Raw genomic sequence first — 24,280 nt, 5'->3', positions numbered from 1 at the left:
AGAAAAGACAACACATTCTGGTGGTTTAAACATGTTCTGCTGTTGTATACGATCTTATGGAACTAATGTTATCAATACAGTACAATATATACAACTACAAAACGACCAAGGATTCAACTTGTGAGCATACAATCTAACAGTTACCGCGCTTTTATAAAAAGTGTTAGCAACGTGGTTTGAGAGCTCACAAACTAAAGGCTATATTGGGGAGATGAGACAAGAGTTTGCAAGGAACCGATGTCCAGAGAATTTAGGGGACTTACAAACTGTTTATTTTATAACGATTTTACCTTTATGAAATATTATTTTTTTGATACGGGGGTAAAAGTGCCACATTAAAATGAAAATATATAATAAAGTGTCATTCATTCTTCTGCCATTAGGAGACATTTCAGCATGCAGGTCTCTAGCTGTCCTTAGGAGAATCCTCTGGAGAACCGGTAGGTTTGTTTATTGGGTCCCTGTTACACATTAATTCCTGAAGCCTTAGATACGTAGCGCTGGCCGGTGAGAAGTTGTTACCCTGGTAAAATAAAATATAAAAATGGCATATTATATCTGGATTCTATGGTTCTAAGGAGAAAACATGTAAATGCAAATTGCAAAACTTGCACATGGAACAAACATAAAGAAGATAAAATGTGCGGCTCAGACACCAGGGACCACGATAAACCAGAGACATTCACATAAATACATCAGTCTATAGTGACAGAAGCAGCGGGGACACACGGATAATGACTGCCCAGTACCTGCAGCTCACACTCCTTCTGTAAGACTCAGAATTCAGGAGAATTAATATCACTTTAATAATATACTGGTTTTATGAATATGTGACCCCAAGAAAATGATTCAGAAACCTGTGGGTATGTTCGGGTGTGTGGATTCCCTGAGTTCCAGCACACAGTTTAGAAATCAGTCTGAATCTAGATACCACAATCAGTATATATACAGTCGCCAGGGTAAAACCTGATAATGGATTATTTAACCAGCGATTACAAGTATATTTCCTTTTACAGAGCAAACAAGACACAGACTGCAGCATCAAATAAGACTGAACTGCTTCATGTACTCTGTGCAATTTAAAATCACTGATCTTAATTTACAAAAGAGATAAATGAGAAAGGATTTAAAATATTTTAGGCCAAAATGAATGGTTTGGACAATGGTTTCATTTCTGCTTCCACTGAAGGGCTATTCCAGGTATCTACTACCCTTTCTGTATCACTGTTACTGCTCCCACTGGAAGGCTATTCCCAGTATCTACTACCCTTTCTAGATTACTGTTACTGCTTCCACGGGAAGGCTATTCCAGGTATCTACTACCCTTTCTATATCACTGTTACTGCTCCCACTGGAAGGCTATTCCCGGTATCTACTACCCTTTCTAGATTACTGTTACTGCTCCCACTGGAAGGCTATTCCCGGTATCTACTACCCTTTCTAGATTACTGTTACTGCTCCCACGGGAAGGCTATTCCAGGTATCTACTACCCTTTCTATATCACTGTTACTGCTCCCACTGGAAGGCTATTCCAGGTTTCTACTACCCTTTCTATATCACTGTTACTGCTCCCACTGGAAGGCTATTCCAGGTATCTACTACCCTTTCTATATCACTGTTACTGCTCCCACTGGAAGGCTATTCCAGGTTTCTACTACCCTTTCTATATCACTGTTACTGCTCCCACTGGAAGGCTATTCCAGGTTTCTACTACCCTTTCTATATCACTGTTACTGCTCCCACTGGAAGGCTATTCCAGGTATCTACTACCCTTTCTATATCACTGTTACTGCTCCCACTGGAAGGCTATTCCAGGTTTCTACTACCCTTTCTATATCACTGTTACTGCTCCCACTGGAAGGCTATTCCAGGTTTCTACTACCCTTTCTATATCACTGTTACTGCTCCCACTGGAAGGCTATTCCAGGTATCTACTGCCCTTTCTATAATACAGATAGCCTTTACTACTTGGAAGGCTACTTTATGTATCTACTAGATCAGGGATAAGCAACCTTTGGCACTCCAGAGGTTTTTGACTACATCTCCTGTAACGCTCTGACAGTCACAATGCTGGCAAAGCTTTAAGGGAGATGCAGTCCACAAAATTTGGGGTGCCTAAGGTTGCTTATCCCTGTACTAGACTATAGTATTTAAAGGGACACTATAATCAACAAAATAATGTTAGCTCAATGAAGCAGTTTTATTGTATAGGCCATGCCCCTGCCGTCTCACTGCTGAATTATCTGCCATTTAGGAGTTGAATCACTTTTTCTTATACAGCCTTAGTCCCACCTCCCAGCATGTGACTCGCACAGCTTTCCTAAACACTTCCTGTAAAGAGAGATCTAATGTTTAAACTTAATTTATTGTACAGTGTGTTTAATTTAGAATTTCCTCTCTCCAGGTTAACAGCCTTCTAGACCTGCAGGGGCTTGCGGTGTATGATTAAGTTTTAAATTTACAGAAGAGTAAGGCAAGTAAGATTTCGTTGCACGCAGGCTGTGTCAGTCACAGCCAGGGGAGATGTGACTAGGGCTGCTGTAGTGGAGTACTAGTATAATCCACGGTATCTCCGCTGGTAGTCAGATTCAGCATACAAAATGCAGGTAGCGTAAATCCCTTTTTCCCCCAAGAACTAGACGACACATAGTTTGCGAGTCAACTGAGCTTTTATTGCAATGCACCGTTTCTATACAAGTCCCCATGCAAGGGGTTTCCATAATGGCATTCCAGGAGGTTTTCCCCTGGTGGACTTTGTGGAAAACTTAGCCTGCAATGCTATTTCCCAGCATGCCTTTCTGTACTGTAGAGTTAATTGCGTAAGATTACACCTTTAATTACATTATCTCTCTGTACAGAAAAATATAACATTTAACATAAAAATACATAACTTGTATAATTTTCAACTGAATTGCCCAAAAGACCCCTCATTGAATGGCTGGGATCTGAGCACACCATCTGGCGAAATACCGCTTAGTTCCATTCGTTAGAATAGGAAAGCCATTCAAATGAAGGGTTTCATACGAATACCTATTGACCGTACCCAGTTAGCCTGGCTGTTTGAATATGAGGGTTCGTGGCGTTCAATCTGTCGAACGCTGCTCTATTTGCACGAATGGAGGTAATCAGACGAACGGCAAGGAAGTCCAGCGGTGTTCGTGAGGTTGAGTAACCGATTTTAGTTCCAGGCACTCGACGACCAAACATCGCAAGCAAAGATGGTCGCCACCACGTGTTCGGTTATACGAACGGCGGCCACCCATAAAATCATTAATGTTCTGCGGTTAGAATGTTGCCATTTCATTAATTGGAGACACACGACTCCCCTGTGTGGTCTCATGTTGGGTGGTTTATTCGTTTCACGAACAGTATATTCCACTATTGTTCGTGAAACTAGCATACGAATGCCCTCAGTCTTTTAGAGTATAAAAGTAACACATGGACATAGTCTTTGATTTGCCACAGCTGCATAGACTGAAATAAAAGTGAGCTGATCAGTGAGACTGCAGGGGCATAATCTATACACCTAAACTGCTTCATTAAGGTAAAGTTGTTTTGATGCTTATAGGAGATGCTATTAGCTGGACTTGCTCACCGTTAAGGAAAGTCGGAGTAGCCCAGTGTGTGTCTTGGTTCCTGGGATAAGCGTAGATTCCTGGACTTGAGTCTCCATTGCTGTCAAGAACCCTCTCAGGCCTTGTTCTGTGATTCTGTTTCCTGCACATAGGACATCAGTAAAATATTAGCCTAAACCTCTTATTATACGTCAAAACGATTTGGAAAGACATTGATAAAACGAAGGAAAAAAGCAGAATTACTGCTTCACAGCTTGATCTCTCCAACCGGTTTACTGTACTTAGAAACGAAAAATCACAAACTAAAAAAAAGAAAAAGAAAAACACAATCAATATGATAATTTAAGGTTTAAAAGTTTTATCATTTTTCTAATCGTTTGATATAAACTCCTGTTAATGTGCTATGGAACTCATCATACAGATCAGACTTCGCTCTAAAGAAGAAAGTCACAGGAAATAGCTGAAAACTACTGGAAAAAGGTGACAAAACACAGTAACAAACTAATGGAATTTAAGGGTGCTTAATGTTAATGTAGGTTCTTTCACTTACACCTTCCTGTAATTCCACGCTTGGTTGCGTACCTGTAAGGTTTAAATTCATGAGGACTTTGTTACCAGACAGAAAGATTTTTCCGTCTCGGGATACAGCTTGTTCCAGCAAAGGATTCATTGTTATTTCACTGTGTTCAGTCTTCTGAAATAAATAAATGAAATCAGTTTTTAAAGTAACATTTCTTGGTCACGTACAGGGACCACTTTAAACGGATCGTCTGATTTACTTATTGTTCTGTCCAAACAGACAGCAGCTAATTGGGGCTGAATGGAAAACGGTGACGCACTGATTTATGGAATCCAATGGCCAAAATAATGGAATTGGAAAAGTTGGAGTTATTGCAACCTTAAATATTCCCCTGTATTCCCTGTTGTGAACGGCCACCCACAGCTCTGGGGGGAGGACTACCAGAAGGCAGTATGACAGCTTTTCTGAATATGGTCGCCTATAAGGGCTGAAACTTGGGACATGACCACCATGAGTGCAGGTACGCCCCCTCCTCCCCATACCCCCCTAAACAGGTTAAAACCATGTCTGAATGAGGAGGGGTGTAGGTACCATCACAGAAACACAGAATGTGACGGCAGATAAGAACCATTCGGCCCATCTAGTCTGCCCAATTTTCTAAATACTTTCATTAGTCCCTGGCCTTATCTTATAGTTAGGATAGCCTTATGCCTATCCCACGCATGCTTAAACTCCTTTACTGTGTTAACCTCTACCACTTCAGCTGGAAGGCTATTCCATGCATCCACTACCCTCTCAGTAAAGTAATACTTCCTGATATTATTTTTAAACCTTTGTCCCTCTAATTTAAGACTATGTCCTCTTGTTGTGGTAGTTTTTCTTCTTTTAAATATAGTCTCCTCCTTTACTGTGTTGATTCCCTTTATGTATTTAAATGTTTCTATCATATCCCCCCTGTCTCGTCTTTCCTCCAAGCTATACATGTTAAGATCCTTTAACCTTTCCTGGTAAGTTTTATCCTGCAATCCATGAACCAGTTTAGTAGCCCTTCTTTGAACTCTCTCTAAGGTATCAATATCCTTCTGAAGATACGGTCTCCAGTACTGCGTACAATACTCCAAGTGAGGTCTCACCAGTGATAGGTCTGGCATTATGGTGAGGTCTTACCATCACGCCAGGACTTCATAGCAGTTTTCTTTGACGGGTTGATTGGGTAATATGCATTGTATTAATAAATATTTTGTTCCACTCACTCTTCTCGAACTCCACCCCTAAATCATACTTCCATTTAGAGAGATAATGTAGTTGAGCAGGGTAGGTCACTAAATGAGGGTTGGCAAACAGCAGAGACAGCACTCCCATTTTTTTGTGGGCCAGTTTGCAGTTAAATTCATAAAACGTGTACTCTCCTTAAGGATATGCTCGTAGAAAGGATAGCACCAAGTGAAGGAGTCGGACTGCCCAAAAGAATTCAGTCTGTGGGAGCTGATACCTCTCCACCAGGAGCGCCATCGTCACTACTGATACTGAGCCATCAAGTAATTATTTCTCCTTCCACCAGGAAAAGGCCAGCAGAGAGCAGCCCTCAGGGAACGCAGGGTATGGTACACATGTTTAATCGGTCTATACTTTGTGATATCAGGATCGTTGGCAAGTGTATAGAGTGGGAGAAAAACAAGCATCCCAAATACTATCGAAAAGCAGGGCTGGTAAAACAAGTGGTGACACTCCATTTCTGTTCTGAAGCAGATACGGTGACAACAAAGTCTGTGTGTTGGTATCATGGAGGAGGACTGACCTTCTAGGAGAAAGATCCCCACCAGACTAGTCCTGACAGTACGGGCAGAAGGACAATAGTGTAACACCTACAGAGCTGTGGTACGAAACCGAAACGTGGCGATATTATTTAAAACACTTCCATTTAATATACCATTAGTCTCTATGATAAATGATAGAATCAGTGCCGAGGGAAGGATTTCAGTGAATCTGTCATTTTAAAATATGAATCACAAAGGCATTTCAGTGCTTTGGTAGATGTGTGAATGTTAGCTCTGATGGGCTGTCTTGTGATTGTGTGACTTTTACAAATTGCTCCAGTTAGAAGCCAGTCTCAGAGCAGTGTGCCCTGCACTATAATCTTTGCAATCACGTGGTAATTCTTAGAGCGACTCTTTAAGCGAGCACTCCAGTGAGGCAGCGTAGCTCAAGTGTGTTTTTAAAAAACACAGCACCATACGGAGGTCCCCTGTCACCCCTTCTAACTTACCTCCTGCTCTGTTATCGGAGTACGCTTTGTGGCAGATCTAACTGGTTTTCCTTTTACATTTTTTGGGTCAGGATTAGCCAATTCTGTCAAAATAGAAACCAAGAAAAAGATGTAGGAGAGCAATGGATCTGAGCACAGAATTTCTCATTTATCTATTAATAAAGTATAATCATTTTCTGATGGCAATCTTCTGAAACCTGGAATTCTCCTTATTTTTTAGAAATGCAAAACCCTCTCCAATCAGTAAAGGCAGAAGGTTGTTACGATGTTCTGAGACCATTAAATCAAAGTACCCCCATTTCACCACACATACAACATCAGTCTCTGACATGCTCACATATACAGACAGCTAAATACACACAGACATAGATACATATTGCCAAACACACACATCCAGTACATAAACACACACACACATCTAGTACATAAACAAACACACATCCAGTACATAAACAAACACACACACACATCCAGTACATAAACAAACACACACATCCAGTACATAAACAAACACACACATCCAGTACATAAACAAAACACACACATCCAGTACATAAACAAACACACACACACATCACCACACATACAACAGTCACTGACATGCTCACATATACAGACAGCTAAATACACACAGACATAGATACATATTGCCAAACACACACATCCAGTACATAAACAAACACACACACATCCAGTACATAAACAAACACACACACACATCCAGTACATAAACAAACACACACACACATCCAGTACATAAACAAACACACACATCCAGTACATAAACAAACACACACATCCAGTACATAAACAAAACACACACATCCAGTACATAAACAAAACACACACATCCAGTACATAAACAAACACACACATCCAGTACATAAACAAAACACACACATCCAGTACATAAACAACACACACATCCAGTACATAAACAAACACACACACACATCCAGTACATAAACAAACACACACACACATCCAGTACATAAACACACACACACATCCAGTACATAAACAAACACACACACACATCCAGTACATAAACAAACACACACATCCAGTACATAAACAAACACACACATCCAGTACATAAACAAACACACACATCCAGTACATAAACAAAACACACACATCCAGTACATAAACAAACACACACATCCAGTACATAAACAAACACACACACACACACATCCAGTACATAAACAAACACACACACACATTCATAAACACACACGTATAGCCAAACATACACAGTATTTCCCCTACAGCCGGTCCTTTCAGACACAATCCCAAACATACTGCGGCTGCTGATTGTTATATAAGAATTTATGAAAGGCAGCACGTGAGATTTCTTGCTTAATTGTGGAACACAGCCCCTGTTGCTGCCCCTCCAACCTGTCACTCTAGGCCTCAAGCTTGGTCTTAAATACAGCCCAGACCACAATACTGACATTTTAAAATCCAAAGTCTGGATGAGATTTTGTTGTTGACATCCTTCTGGACACTTACGTTTCTTCGATGATTTACTGTCGTCTTTCTTGGCCGGGGCAGCTTGGTTCATTATACTGGACGTTCCACCTCCATGACTGTTGGCCACCGATTTGTCCTCTTTCTTCTGGGCATCCTACGACAATGTCAGTTACTTATTAACTGAACCCGAAGAATGTCTCCATGTGAACAATGATTTATTTAAGTGTGTGCTACCCCAGGTTAAACAAAGCATAAATTGCAAGCAGCCTCCTAGTGCCTAGACGGTAATACTGCTTCAATGCACTACTCAAAGTTATCCCATGACTGTATCTATAATGTAAGAATTCCTGTGTCCGTGTTATAACGTGGTCTCCGTCTTACCTTGGGATTCTTCTTCACTGAGCCTTTGTTTGATTTTAGCACTTGGGATTTATCGAGAGCCACAGTGCTCTGGTGGCTTGGTGGCCGATCACTCTTCGCGTCCCCATGTCGTGATGTGGCCGGCTGTTTAGAGAAGACACATTTTAGTTTAGAAATGTTCTCCTTTACATTTGACCTCCAGATAGCGCAGAGCCGGCAACGTTTGACACAGGAAAGTACACACGTTTGGTTTTTTTGTACATGAACCCCATTGATCATGGTGGATGGTCCTGCTGACATGTTGCAGATCATACATCGGTCTGGCAGATGGAGACTGCAGGAACTGTGAGGTGGAAGATTATATGCACTACAACAGGGCATTGCGAGTTGGCAAATATACCAACCCTCACACTTTCACCCCCTGCATAAACCACATCCAACATCTTCTACAAAGCTCATTGTGACACCAAATCATTGAATGAATTTAGAGTATTACAGTACGTTTGTAAACTGCACCACCGCCGTATTATTGTTATTATTGGTATTTATATAGCGCCAACTTATTCCACAGAGCTTTACATTAAAAGGGAAATTTAACAAATTAGACAATAATGAAATGTACCAGGATCAATAGGGAGATGAGGACCCTGCTCAAACGAGCTTACAGTCTATTAACCCAGTGGTTCCCAAACTATTTGGGTTCAAGGCGCCCTTAATATTTCAGTATTTTTTCAAAGCACCCCAAGTCAAAATGTCTAGGTTGTATAACTGTACAGCGCTGCGGCATTTACTGGTGCTGTAGTGTAATGTACAGTGTTGGTGTTTGAAGTGGTGTTTGTATACAGTTATTGTTTTAATACAGGGGTGTGTTTGAATGTAATGTTTGCGTTTGATTGCAGGGGTGTGTATGAATGTTCACTTTTAAATGTCGATGTACATTTGTGTGAAGTATTTGTATATTTCTTTTTAGTTTGAATGCAGGGGTGTGTTTGTATGTTATGCTGGTGATTGACTGCTTGGATGTATGCACATATATACACAGATATTCCTGCACATTAACACACAGGCGGTATGTGGGGGTGCGCATGGGGACAGGGGTAGCCACCTCATTGAAATTGGGTTTTGCAAGTTGGGATGTCTGCACATATACATACACTCATACTCACACTAATACACACAATCATACTCCTACACACACTCACACTCCTACACACACAAGTGATATATATATATATATCTCCAGCCACCCTCCTGCTAGCTTACTTTATGTGCCAGGAGGGTGTCTTGGAGTCCTGCTGCTGTGGGAGTGCGGGGTCTGGAGCTCTTCATGTTCCTCTCCCCTCATGCTGCGGCTGCCTCCTCTCCCTCCTGGCACTGACTCCCTGCAGGATGCTGGGAGGAAGTGATAGGCTGTCACTTCCTCCCAGCCGGCCAACATTACAGGGGCCTGGTCGCGGTCTTAAAGGACCGCGGCACCGCAGCTATAATCGTAGCACCTGGGGAAACATTCTGCGGCACCCCTGTGTGCACATCACAGTTTGGGAACCGCTGTATTAACCCCACAGCTGCTGTATTAACCCCTGTACCTGCTCTATTAACCCCGTACCTGCTCTATTAACCCCCGTACCTGCTAAATTATCCCCCGTACCTGCTAAATTATCCCCCGTACCTGCTAAATTATCCCCCGTACCTGCTAAATTATCCCTCGTACCTGCTAAATTATCCCTCGTACCTGCTAAATTATCCTTCGTACCTGCTAAATTATCCCTCGTACCTGCTATATTAACCACATATTTGCTGTATTAACCCTGCATCCACAGTAATACACCCGCACTGTGCTGTATAATTAACTTCAAATAAGGTGAAATAAAGTCACATTTTCACAAATTGTATAATTGGACACCTGGGTTTTTTAGGACACCCCTTGGGGTTCCAGTCTGTAAGTCCCTCCTAGCAATCACCCAACTACCTCTGTCAGTAAGACCAGCTCAGCATAAAGGAATTTTCGCAGAGATCTCAGTATGCCTGAACATCCAGATACATCCAGTGTATCCTCTCAACCCACAGCCGCTTCCAAATACCTCCACAACATACGTACTCATTACAGTCTGAGAGCCTGGTCAGGAACTGTGGTCTCCAAATAAACATCCCAGAGTGTCAGTCCAGACCTGGAGAGAATTGTAATCACAGGCAACCAGTCCATTATAAACCCGCACAGTGCCGTGCCAGCAAAAAACCTGCACTATTCTCACCGATCTCGGATGGTCGCGACTTTCTTTTTCCATTAATAACTTCCTTCTTTGCACAATCTCTGTGTGTGTCAATGAGAAATGTCCGAGGATCTGAAACCAAGCATAGAAAGGTATTTTAGTGGTTTATATATTTTTATTTATAAAAAAACATTAAAAAAAAGCTGTAACTGCTACAAACCTCTGCCAGTGCGAGGGCTCCTTTATCACCTATCTGATTGCTTGCCAAGTTCAACGAAAGCAGTGCGCGGTGGAGTCGTAAGGCCTGAAAACAAACGGTGAGATAATGTGGTGGCAATTTACAATAAAAATCATGACAAACACAACCAGAAAATTAAACAACCACCCCAAGAAGCCACAAGGGGAAGCCACTCACAGTGACCCTATGGAAAATATCAGGAATATTTTATCACAAGAACAGTGGGAAATCTCTAACAATCGCCTCACCTCAGCAATATGACAAGCTCCCAGATCAGAGATATGATTGAAGGCGAGGGTCAGTACAGCCAAACTCTTGTTCGTCATCTTGAGGCTTCGGAGAGATTGGCTCAGGAGTCGGGCTCCTTCATCATCAATTTTGTTGTTCCGTAAGGAAATATGTGTGAACCTGTATCATTAGAGTGAAATAAATGTAATTTTAAATCAAAACCACATGTGTTTAGTACATTTATTTCTTGCCAGCCAAAATATTATTTAACCCCTTAAGGACACATGACGTGTCTGACACGTCATGATTCCCTTTTATTCCAGAAGTTTGGTCCTTAAGGGGTTAAAGGAACACTATAGGGTCAGGAACACAAACATGTATTCCTAACCCTATAGTGTTAAAACCACCATCTAGCCCCCTGGCGCTCCTAAATATAGCAAAATCTAGCTGTTGGCTCTGCCCCTGACCTGCCTGCTTGTTTGGCATCATAGGAAGTGTTGTTCTGAGCCAACTACAATGTTTTCCCATAGGATTGGCTGAGACTGTCAAGGAGGAAGATTGGGGGCAGAGCCAAACACAGTCCTGGCCAATCAGAATCTGCATTGATTCAATACATCTCTATGAGGAAAGTTCAGTGTCTTCATGCAGAGGGTGGAGACACTGAATGTCAGTCACATTGTGCAGCACTGCCCCAGGAAGCACCTCAGCAGCCATCTGAGGAGTGACCAGTGGAGGTATCCCTAGGCTGTAATGTAAACACTGCATTTTCTCTGAAACGAACAGTGTTTACTGCAAAAAAGGACGGATTCTACTCACCAGAACAAATACAATAAGCTGTAGTTGTTCTGTTGACTATAGTGTCCCTTTAAAAAGCACCAACAATTTCAGCTGCACTGTACAATGGGTTCACAAGATATACAAATAAATTAAAGGGGCACTCCACTGCCCAAATACAAAATGTAAAAAAAAAAAATCACTGTTAAGTAGATATAGCCCAGATGCAAACATGCATGCCTTTAATTATGCATTTTTCCATTGGGGTGTATCTAAAGTCCGCTTGTAAATACTGTAGATCTCGTGTCTGCAGCCTTTGCAAGCCCTCCCCTTCTAACCCCGCCCAGACTTTCTGTGGTTGTCCAATCACAGCCTTCCCAATACAGCTCAATGAGAAGTCTATACAAGGCAGCTGCTCTGGGCAATTGTTGTCTCTTGAGTTGATCTACACTGAACTAACAAAACCAGGAAGTAACAGGACAGGTTGTCTGCTTGAAAGCTAGGTGGGTGTAACAAGGTTCATTTATAAAAAAGGGTCAGTTTCTACTGAAATCTGCACTATTTGCAAAATGAAAAGAAATAGGACACACCCTTAGCACATAAAGCTTTATAGCAAGCTAAACCGCTTTAGGGATCTGGAGTGCTTCTTTAAACACACTGGTATGATTTACAAGAGGCAATGAGGTCCTGCTCAAACAAGCTCTCAACATAACGGAGGTGGCGAGCAGATACACTGCAGGTAAAGGGAAAGGACATTTTGCTCCGAGTAGGGGTAGGAGGAGTATGGATGGCAGAGTTACTAAATAATATGCAACAGCAGTAAGGCTGAACAAAGACGTAGCGGAGCATGCTCCAGAGGAGAGATAATTAGTTTGATGAAATGCCATCCTAAACAGGTGGCTTTTAAAGATTGTCTTATATGTTTGAAAAGTTCTAATAAGCCGAACTGACAATGGAAATGGAATTCCATTAATACGGTGCAGCCTTAGAGAACCCGTGAAAAAGGCAGTTGGCGGCGGTGTGGCTGCGAATCAAGGAAAGTTTTAAGTCACCAGTACAGTGGAGTGGTCGGAATGTTTCAGATTTATTTATTAGCAAGGATATGTAGGGCCGCCCTCTGTGACATCATCAGAAAAGAGGACTTGTCCAATCCAATGGTTCCCACAGAGGAGTATTTACTTAGTAATCTCCACACTCTGCCAATCAAATGTTTCCCATGGAGAAGTAATGAAATTAGTGCAAATCTACAAGAAGCATTGGACGCATTCAGTGTCATCATACTTTGTGTGATTATCTAGAATGCAGAGGCCTTGGATTTCTAACCGCTTTATAGAAGAAGAGGGTTTTCATTAAGTTGAAGTGGTTTTGGTGCTTTTGGAATTGCGGAGGAATGTCAAAAAATGTGCACATTTTAGGCCAAAATAATCAAATTGGAAAAATTCTCTAACTATTCAGCTATTATTCTAGCTAATATTTGCAATTTCCTTATCATTTCTCCATTATTCCTGTACAGCGAATCCACCCATGAATCTCTACAATATATAAAGCAAACTTACTAATACAAGGTCCCTTCCATTCCCGCGGGGAGTTCTGATTACGGAGTTACTTACGGCAAATCGTCCGTGATGAGTTTATGAAAGGATTGTTGAGGCAGCGGAGTTCCTTCCAAGATTACTTTCCTGGTGTGAAGAGCAAGACGTCAATGAAGGTTTTTAAGGATTCAAAAAGGTTTACTAAATAAATACAGTTTCGTTAGTCGCCAAAAAAACTGTTTCACTTGTGTATCGCTTCCTATACTGAAGTCTTCACATTCTGTTTATTATCAGCAGCTTACACTCAAAGGAGAAAATCATGACGTGAGGATTTCCACTGCTGTAGTCTGCAAGTCTAGACTGAATTATAAAAACTACAGAGACGTAACCCAACACAGTGCTGGGACTAGAATAGCTCTTAATAACACAGGGACACTGTAACTGCTTCATCTCAATGAAGTGGTTATATTGTCTGTGTCCCCAGAAGCCAATCCCCTCTGTACTGCTTGGAATAATAACACAGAAACATAGAATGTGACGGCAGATAAGAACCATTCGGCCCATCTAGTCTGCCCAATTTATTTTAAAAACTTTCATTAGTCCCTGGCTTTATCTTATAGTTAGGATAGCCTTATGCCTATCCCACGCATGCTTAAACTCCTTTACTGTGTTAACCTCTACCACTTCAGCTGGTAGATGCATCCACTACCCTCTCAGTAAAGTAATACTTCCTGATATTATTTTTAAACCTTTGTCCCTCTAATTTAAGACTATGTCCTCTTGTTGTGGTAGTTTTTCTTCTTTTAAATATAGTCTCCTCCTTTACTGTGTTGATTCCCTTTATGTATTTAAATGTTTCTATCATATCCCCCCCCCGTCTCGTCTTTCCTCCAAGCTATACATGTTAAGATCCTTTAACCTTTCCTGGTAAGTTTTATCCTGCAATCCATGACCCAGTTTAGTAGCCCTTCTCTGAACTCTCTCTAAGGTATCAATATCCTTCTGAAGATACGGTCTCCCGTACTGCGTACAATACTCCAAGTGAGGTCTCACCAGTGTTCTGTACAATGGCATGAGCACTTCCCTCTTTCTACTGCTAATACCTCTCCCTATACAACCAAGCACTCTGCTAGCATTTCCTGCTGCTCTGCTACATTGTCTGCCTACCTTTAAGTCATCTGAAATATTCACCCCTAAATCCCTTTCCTCAGATGTTGAATATATTCTATACTCTGCCCTTGGGTTTTTACGTCCAAGAGGCATTATCTTGCACTTATCCACATTAAATGTCAGTTGCAACAACTCTGACCATTTTTCTAGTTTACCTAAATCATTTGTCATTTGGCTTATCCCTCCTGGAACATCAACCCTGTTACATATCTTAGTATCATCCGCAAAAAGACACACCTTACCATCAAGACCTTCTGCAATATCACTAATAAAAATATTAAAGAGAATGGGTCCAAGTACAGATCCCTTGAGGTACCTCACTGGCAACTAGACCATGGTTCAAATATTGACTACAACCCTCTGTTGTCTGTCACTCAGCCACTGCCTTACCCATTTGTTACGGACACTCCACAGACCCATATTGGATTACACTATGTTAAGTTACCGAAGTCGGTTCTTTGGGTATTATTGTTACCTATAGTCCATTTACATGAACAATTTGGATTACATATTCGTGCATACGAACTCAGACCACCCGGCCCCTGGCGTGTGCCGCCACTTAACCCTTTTGACCTCGGAAACAACCGAACGGACGACCACCGGGAGGTTGCGGTTTGCGGTTAACCACAACCTTAATTGACTGCCTCAGGGTGGCCTCGTTCGTCAACTATTTTCACCGTATTCAAACTCCCGAACGAGGACCACCTACACCACGGCGTGTGTCTGCACTTAGAACGTTGAGGCTGCGGTTAACCGCAGGCTAATTGGCCCCTTCAGGGCGGTCTACGTTCGGTTCACAAAGGGTTAGGACAACCAGCCAGAGAGCGGTATTCGTACAGCATGCTACCCGTGTTTCGTTCCAGGAGTTTTGAAACCAATACCCGCTTGCCTATTCACGAGTAGAAAAGATGGCCGCCATCTCGTGTTCGGGACAAAGGGACACAAAAAGACTTACATACCAGAGACTAGCTATAGCGTTCGTGAGGTCTGAGCGCTATTCGTCTATATGATGCGCTCAGACCCGAGCTATCTAATGAATGGTAGAATGTAAGGGGTATTTAGTAAACTGTTATAAATATATATTTTATACTTTTTTACATGTTGGAAATACACGTGGGACTTTGGGCACTTAAGAGATAATTGCATTGCCATAGCCGTTGGAATCAGTATCTCCAAGCGGGGCGGGGACTATTTCAAAAGATACAGTGTATTGTCATTGGTCAACTGTATGTATTGTCCCTGTATCCCATCAGGTCCAGAGGGGGCTGTCCCTGGACCTGGGATTTTGCATAAATACCGCTAACCCTGTGCCATTAAAGCCAGTTCGTGTTTGACCTTCAAATCGCAGTCTCGACTCGTTTTGTGGGAACCAGGGTATCCTAGCTAGACTAGAGCTAGTGGGTCTTCCACTTATTGTCATTTAGGGCCCCTGTTTAGTTGAATTAGTTAAATAGCCACACTCGCTAGTTAATAGATGCCCCACCATGAGGACCAGTTATTAGAGGGGGAGGTGGGGGGACGCACAGGCTGCTCACTGTTTAGTATACATGCCCCTACTCGCGGCATAGCGAGTAGAGGCATTCGGGAGATTTCAATCACACTTATGCTAATATAGGGGTCCTATTGATCCCCATAGATCAGGGCTGCCCAACAGGTATATCCCCAGATGTTGTAGAACTACAACTCCCATGATGCTTTGCCTGCCTTTAGAATGACAAAGCATCATGGGAATTGTAGTTCTATAACATCGGGGGAGCTACCTGTTGGGCAGCCCTGCCATAGAGTGAGGGAGGACATGCGGGGCTTAGGACGTGTTGGGGAGCACTGCTCCCTGCCGCTTCTAGTTTTACATACTACAAGGAGGGAGCTGCGCGCCGGTAGCTCCTTCCTTGTAATAAACTTAACGAATGAACAAACAAACGAATACCGGCATTCGGTGTTTGTTCGTCTGACATTTCTATTCATTCATTCGTCTTTTTGACATTAGCGAATGTCCCAGTGTTTAACTGTGCATGCACGGGAATTTCACAGCGCTATCTAATGAGGGCAGATGACGCGTCCCACAGGATGACGGTGCCCAGGACCTAGGTCCGGGCACAAAATAAGATTTAAAAATAGGCAATATGGGGGTTTAGGGGCTTAGGGGCTATGTAGTAGAGTCGGCCGGGGGGTTTAAAAAAAAACACAAAAAAAAAACAGATGTGGCACTGACAGTGCCACTTTAAAGAGGAAGCATTAACCTGAGCAGCAATAGGTGGCTGTGATTGCCTGAGAGTGTCAGCTAACTGCTTTCAGCCTATCACATAATCCATTGCTGTTATGAATCATTATGGCTAGAAGGAAGTTTGTAATATCTGCCTTAATCAGACCCCAGTGTGGGCGGAGCGAAGCCAAGGATCCTCATTCATGGTTATACTGCTCGAAATGGGCTGGGCCAGGAGACTCTGCTATAGCCACTTCAATTAGATAAATGGTTATGGTGCCTACTGTGTCCCTTTATCGATATCCCAATAATAAGCAACATAACCTTGTATATGATAATATTAAAGCATTTCATCTGGATCGGTGTGTTTATGTTGTAGGTAGTTGCCAAGTACATCCTGAGGAATTGATGTCCATTATTACCCAACTGAATGGTACCCCATTATTACCCAACTCAAGGGTACCCATTATCTAACTCAGTGGCAATCTATATTTAAAGGTGAATCATTTGACACTCAATAAAGATCTGTGGTAAGTTATATTTTCTGATTTGCTTTGTAACATTTATCAAACTGTGGAGAATATTCACACCGTACCGGACGTTGGGGCAGCGATGCAGGATATCCACAAAAGACGAGAAAGTGTCATCAGTTAGACCTACATTCCAGCAGCTGAAAGAAAACACATTACAATAAACAGATGTACAGAGATTTTCAACTTAATAAAAACAAAACACCAGATTTCTGACGTACCAGTTCCCCTTATATTATTATATTATATTAAGTCTTCGCTCAGTTAGGTTTAAGTATACTGACATTAAGTCTCTGCTCAGTTAGGTTTAAGTATACTGACATTAAGTCTCCGCCTAGTTAGGTTTAAGTATACTGACATTAAGTCGCTCAGTCAGGTTTAAGTATACTGACATTAAGTCTCCGCTCAGTTAGGTTTAAGTATACTGACATTAAGTCTTCGCTCAGTTAGGTTTAAGTATACTGACATTAAGTCTCTGCTCAGTTAGGTTTAAGTATACTGACATTAAGTCGCTCAGTCAGGTTTAAGTATACTGACATTAAGTCTCCGCTCAGTTAGGTTTAAGTATACTGACATTATGTCTCCGCTCAGTTAGGTTTAAGTATACTGACATTAAGTCTTCGCTCAGTTAGGTTTAAGTATACTGACATTAAGTCTTCGCTCAGTTAGGTTTAAGTATACTGACATTAAGTCTTCGCTCAGTTAGGTTTAAGTATACTGACATTAAGTCTCCGCTCAGTTAGGTTTAAGTATACTGACATTAAGTCTTCGCTCAGTTAGGTTTAAGTATACTGACATTAAGTCTTCGCTCAGTTAGGTTTAAGTATACTGACATTAAGTCTCCGCTCAGTTAGGTTTAAGTATACTGACATTAAGTCTTCGCTCAGTTAGGTTTAAGTATACTGACATTAAGTCTTCGCTCAGTTAGGTTTAAGTATACTGACATTAAGTCTTCGCTCAGTTAGGTTTAAGTATACTGACATTAAGTCTTCCCTCAGTTAGGTTTAAGTATACTGACATTAAGTCTTCGCTCAGTTAGGTTTAAGTATACTGACATTAAGTCTCTGCTCAGTTAGGTTTAAGTATACTGACATTAAGTCTTCGCTCAGTTAGGTTTAAGTATACTGACATTAAGTCTTCGCTCAGTTAGGTTTAAGTATACTGACATTAAGTCTTCGCTCAGTTAGGTTTAAGTATACTGACATTAAGTCTCCGCTCAGTTAGGTTTAAGTATACTGACATTAAGTCTTCACTCAGTTAGGTTTAAGTATACTGACATTAAGTCTCCGCTCAGTTAGGTTTAAGTATACTGACATTAAGTCTTCGCTCAGTTAGGTTTAAGTATACTGACATTAAGTCTTCGCTCAGTTAGGTTTAAGTATACTGACATTAAGTCTTCGATCAGTTAGGTTTAAGTATACTGACATTAAGTCTCTGCTCAGTTAGGTTTAAGTATACTGACATTAAGTCTTCGCTCAGTTAGGTTTAAGTATACTGACATTAAGTCTTCGCTCAGTTAGGTTTAAGTATACTGACATTAAGTCTCCGCTCAGTTAGGTTTAAGTATACTGACATTAAGTCTTCGCTCAGTTAGGTTTAAGTATACTGACATTAAGTCTCCGCTCAGTTAGGTTTAAGTATACTGACATTAAGTCTTCGCTCAGTTAGGTTTAAGTATACTGACATTAAGTCTTCGCTCAGTTAGGTTTAAGTATACTGACATTAAGTCTTCGCTCAGTTAGGTTTAAGTATACTGACATTAAGTCTCCGCTCAGTTAGGTTTAAGTATACTGACATTAAGTCTTCACTCAGTTAGGTTTAAGTATACTGACATTAAGTCTTCGCTCAGTTAGGTTTAAGTATACTGACATTAAGTCTTCGATCAGTTAGGTTTAAGTATACTGACATTAAGTCTCTGCTCAGTTAGGTTTAAGTATACTGACATTAAGTCTCCGCTCAGTTAGGTTTAAGTATACTGACATTAAGTCTTCGCTCAGTTAGGTTTAAGTATACTGACATTAAGTCTCCGCTCAGTTAGGTTTAAGTATACTGACATTAAGTCTTCGCTCAGTTAGGTTTAAGTATACTGACATTAAGTCTTCGCTCAGTTAGGTTTAAGTATACTGACATTAAGTCTTCGCTCAGTTAGGTTTAAGTATACTGACATTAAGTCTCCGCTCAGTTAGGTTTAAGTATACTGACATTAAGTCTTCACTCAGTTAGGTTTAAGTATACTGACATTAAGTCTTCGCTCAGTTAGGTTTAAGTATACTGACATTAAGTCTTCACTCAGTTAGGTTTAAGTATACTGACATTAAGTCTTCGATCAGTTAGGTTTAAGTATACTGACATTAAGTCTCTGCTCAGTTAGGTTTAAGTATACTGACATTAAGTCTCTGCTCAGTTAGGTTTAAGTATACTCACATTAAGTCTCCGCTCAGTTAGGTTTAAGTATACTGACATTAAGTCTTCGCTCAGTTAGGTTTAAGTATACTGACATTAAGTCTCTGCTCAGTTAGGTTTAAGTATACTGACATTAAGTCTTCGCTCAGTTAGGTTTAAGTATACTGACATTAAGTCTTCGATCAGTTAGGTTTAAGTATACTGACATTAAGTCTCTGCTCAGTTAGGTTTAAGTATACTGACATTAAGTCTTCGCTCAGTTAGGTTTAAGTATACTGGGCCTAGACAAAGCTGCAGAATCAGGTGATTCCGTGTAAATAAAAGGTTCCATGAATATTGTTCTTCCTTTCCCTGAACGTTGTGCTTTATTCTCATTCTGTTTTTCCATTACTGCAACATATAACAGTCTAATGGAATCAGCACCCTAGACATGCGTGTAACATTGCTAATCCACACACTGGGCATACGTCTCCTATGTTAGCGGTTTGGTAGTGACTGGAGAAAGAAGGGATTGGATGTATTCTTCACCTGACAGTTTGCAGATTGGCAAGTGCAGGCAGACACTTAGCAAGAACGCTGATCATTTTACTTTCAATCTTCCACCCTGTGAAACAAAGAGATAACGGAATATTTTACAATGTTAGCGTTTGAGGTTCTCGGATTAACAAAGATTTAATTTAATACAGATTTTCACACTATAAAACACGCCTTGCACTTCACCAACGTAAAATCGATCTGTATCGTACAAGGTGTTGTAACCTTCGCCTTTCATTCCACCGGATATCACAGCCAAACGTAATGTTTCCCCTGAATCTAAAGATCACTGCAAGGACCTTTAAATAAAGCGCCACCCACCTCGATTCAGGCCCATCCCCATTTTGTATTATAACTTGATATTCGCAGTAATGTGAATGGAAGCAAATCGTAGAGGGATGTTATCAAGAACAAAAACATGTTCAACAAAAAGGAAAGATTTGCTCGGTTGTATAGAATGAAGTGTTTACATTTCCACAAACAGGACAGATGGACAGACATACCTCTGATAGAAATCTCTTTAATGGATTTTGGGTCTTCATTTTCCATTATAATCTGTATTTTGGGTTTAAAGTAGGAGAACCTATCAGATGTCTGGCCTGATCCGACCTGGATAACATCTGCACATTCGGAATTTTCTGTTGGACACAAAGATCCACAATAAACAAAAGCCTTAAATGTTTTCCACAACAGCTGAGGACCCCTGAATACCCCTAAAGTGACGACCATATGATCAGTTCTAAGCAGAGCGATATAGTCTTTTCTCACCTTGGCCCATGATATCGCAGAGAGTTTCAGCTTACCAGTTTTTTCAGATCCTGGCGTAGACGGGTATGCCAGGACTTTGGGAATTTCAATATATCCCACTCGATAGCAAAGCTCGGTAAAATCTTGCTCCAGGATGCCAGTGCATTGGTAATCCTCTGTAAAAAATACAACACTGACACAGCGTACACGGGACAGGTTCTTATTACAGAATCTGGGAATCTGGGATCCAGGCACAAAAATGCACATTGCAGAGAGTTGTAAAGGGTGTTACATGTTTTAGGTCAAAAGATGGCAACTAGACAAATTCTCCAGCGACTGCTATCAAAAATAAGCCATTCCCTGGCTGAAAAAAAGGATGATGCAGAAAGAACAGACATGTGAATATAAAAAGTAAATATCGACCAATAATAAAATATACAAAGGAAAAAAAAACAACTCATTTCCAAAACGCAGCGATATAAAGTGGAGTTATTTCTCACTAGCTGACAGATAAAGTGAATGGACATTGTTTAAATACATTGACTTTCCTTGAGAATTCTCCCGTTTTGTAAATCTTATAAACGGCAGCACAATTAGAGGTTATAAAATGTGTAAATAAACGGCTTTATAAGGATTTCACCTTTATGAATAGGAATAATAGCCAACAATGGTCCTTACCTGCAGTCAGGTGTGTCCTATCCAGGGCGATGTTTGCTACAGAAACAGATAAACAGTCACAAACAGGTAAAATAACACCGAAAACATAATGTGTAAAATGCGTGGGTCACGGCAAACCGCTGAGAATACTAATCAGGCTATTAACTAACACTTATTTACTAATGAGGGAATTAAAGGCAATTTCTGATCTAAGGCCAGACTAGCTGATCTAAGAAGTAGACATGACTTGGAGAAAGTTTCCAGTTCGGCTACTTTGCCCTTTGTAGCGGAGAGTTATCTCCACTCAAAATCCCAGGGAGTAATAAAATCCCATATAACAATAGTCACAGCAAGCAAGGTAATCCACGAATATCCCCATACAGATCCCAATGACTGGACAACACACAGCATTAGGAGCAGAACTGGACTTTTAATCCACACAGTCTCCTTATAAAGCATTCTCCCATGCAAGGGAGGGATTCACATTAATTAGGACAGTAACCAATAGAGTAACCGTTACCTCCCACACATCTCCTCCTCTCAGTGTGACACATAATCCACTTATACATACTGTAGTTTTCCCCGATTTCTGGATGTACCCAAAAACAGTCAGATAGAATTATATAATGGGTACCCCCTGGTAGCCCTGATTTGGGTGACTAACGTATTCAAAATTCACCCAGATCGGACCAGGGGTTCGGGAGTTAGGTGGAAGGTGAAATTTGACCGACCGCACACGAGGTGGTATCCGAAAAAGGCTCCATGTGTTTTGGCCTTGCGGTCGGTCTCCGTTCGGGAGTTAAAATACATAGAAATACTTGCCATCCACAGCTAATCTTACATTCGTATTAATTCCCTTGTTCGGGACATTTATTTTACCGAACGAGGGGCTAGTTGGCCCCACCGTTCGGGAGTTATGGAGCTCTGGAGGTCTCAGCGTTGTTCGGGTAATTGACTGTCCGATTTGAGCTCCAGACACTCGACGACCAAACACCGCTGAGATTTTCTTGAGTAAGATGACCGCCGCCACGTGGTTCGTATGCCGAACGGCGACCACACAGATACATACAAAGTAACAATTTCACGGTCAATTAGTTTGCGGTTACAGAGTGTGAAAGCTTAATGAGGTGCACACTTCTCGCTGGGGTGGTCTGATGGTTCGGTATTTTCATTCGTATGAAAACGGAATGAAAACTACTGAACAATTAGACGAAAGCTACATACAATACTGCTATACATGGCCATAATTACACGAAATACATTTTTAACACAAATTCTTGAGGACAGCCCAATGCCATCCGCTACACGTAAATTTAAAATTCACTTTGGATTCTCAGGTTAGTAAATAACCCTTAAAGATGGTAACAGCAGTTTTGGCTCCAAGAGGATTCAGTTGGTGCCATAACCTACTGGCAGAGTGCGAACTCGCTGCATATCTCTACACATTCAGCATCTATAAGGCTTGGAGAACACCAGATATATTCACCATTACAGGACGCTGCGTACAAACCGATCCCTTACCGGAATTCTTCAAATCCTCATTGCTGGTTACTGGATTAGGCTTGTTCTTTGATGCTCTCTCTTTCTTCTTATCCATTCTTACCTTCTGGATAACCCTGGTCATTACAAAAATGTATTGTATTATTACAGGACCCGGAACTAGTCACTACTAGATATCAAATTACAGCCACAAATAACACAAACACACGCAATCCAGCATTAAATGGCAAGGTGGGGTCTCTAAAAACTGATTATTATTTCCATCCTTATCTCTGGATAACCTTGGTCCTTACAAAAATGTATTGTTTTATTACAAGACCGGCAAAATGTCACAACTGGATATCAAAATACAGCCATAAATAACACACACACACAAAACAATGCACACACACACAAATAACACAATGCACACCATGAAGAGGGAGGTTTAAGGTTCAAGGTAAAAGTGCAGGGGGTGACCTCAATGGGGGGGAGGGAACAAGAGGAACAAAGAGAAAACTGAAAGGTTAAATGTGATGTATATTACAAAGTAATAAGGGGGTTGGGGGTGATGGTATATTGGTGGGGGTGGGGGTATTAAAGTAGGGGGGTATTAAGGTAGGGGGGTATTAAGGTAGGGGGGTATTAAGGTAGGGGGGTATTAAGGTAGGGGGGTATTAAGGTGAGGGGTATTAAGGTGAGGGGTATTAAGGTGGGGGTTATTAAGGTGGGGAGGTGGGGGGGATTAAGGGGGTGGGGGGTATTAAGTTGGGGGTGATGGTATATTGGTGGGGGTGGGGGTATTAAAGTAGGGGGGTATTAAGGTAGGGGGGTATTAAGGTAGGGGGGTATTAAGGTAGGGGGGTATTAAGGTAGGGGGGTATTAAGGTGAGGGGTATTAAGGTGAGGGGTATTAAGGTGGGGGGTATTAAGGTGGGGGGGTATTAAGGTGGGGGAATTAAGGTGGGGGGTACAAAGGGCATTAAGGTGGGGGTATTAATGTGAGGGGTATTAAGGTGAGGGGGTGGGGGGGTATTAAGGTGAATGGGTATTAAGGTGGGGGGTATTAAGGTGGGGGGGTATTAAGGTGGGGGGGTATTAAGGTGGGGGGTATTAAGGTGGGAGGTGGGGGGTATTAAGGTGGGGGGTATTAAGGTGAAGGGGTATTAAGGTGGGGGGGGATTAAGGTGGGGGGTGGGGGGTATTAAGGTGGGGGGAGGGGTATTAAGGTGAAGGGTTATTAAGGTGGGGGGGTATTAAGGTGAAGGGTTATTAAGGTGGGGGGTATTAAGGTGGGAGGGGTATTAAGGTGGGAGGGGTATTAAGGTGAAGGGTTATTAAGGTGGGGGGTATTAAGGTGATGGGTTATTAAGGTGG

General features: G+C 41.5%; 1 protein-coding gene across 2 annotated transcripts in view; it reads right to left on the bottom strand.

Moving 5' to 3' along the window:
• Positions 1–249: 249 nt before the first annotated feature.
• The window catches only part of LRRC71 (leucine rich repeat containing 71), a 35,447-nt gene continuing 11,416 nt past the window's right edge, over positions 250–24,280 (bottom strand). For both annotated transcript variants that reach the window (XM_063440413.1, XM_063440414.1), the window contains exons 2-17: positions 22,946–23,040; positions 21,446–21,481; positions 20,824–20,943; positions 20,524–20,658; positions 20,015–20,090; positions 17,149–17,223; positions 13,259–13,327; positions 10,895–11,054; positions 10,629–10,712; positions 10,451–10,540; positions 8,220–8,342; positions 7,878–7,992; positions 6,363–6,445; positions 4,159–4,270; positions 3,597–3,718; positions 250–523 (exon numbers count right to left, since the gene is read on the bottom strand). In XM_063440413.1, coding sequence (XP_063296483.1) covers positions 407–523; positions 3,597–3,718; positions 4,159–4,270; positions 6,363–6,445; positions 7,878–7,992; positions 8,220–8,342; positions 10,451–10,540; positions 10,629–10,712; positions 10,895–11,054; positions 13,259–13,327; positions 17,149–17,223; positions 20,015–20,090; positions 20,524–20,658; positions 20,824–20,943; positions 21,446–21,481; positions 22,946–23,040 — 1,612 coding nt within the window. In that variant the 3' untranslated portion in view covers positions 250–406. The remainder of the gene's footprint in view (positions 524–3,596; positions 3,719–4,158; positions 4,271–6,362; positions 6,446–7,877; positions 7,993–8,219; positions 8,343–10,450; positions 10,541–10,628; positions 10,713–10,894; positions 11,055–13,258; positions 13,328–17,148; positions 17,224–20,014; positions 20,091–20,523; positions 20,659–20,823; positions 20,944–21,445; positions 21,482–22,945; positions 23,041–24,280) is intronic.

The sequence above is a fragment of the Pelobates fuscus genome, chromosome 13 (assembly GCF_036172605.1).
Source record: "Pelobates fuscus isolate aPelFus1 chromosome 13, aPelFus1.pri, whole genome shotgun sequence".
NCBI lineage: Eukaryota > Metazoa > Chordata > Amphibia > Anura > Pelobatidae > Pelobates > Pelobates fuscus.
This window is presented reverse-complemented; position numbering and strand designations above follow the sequence as displayed.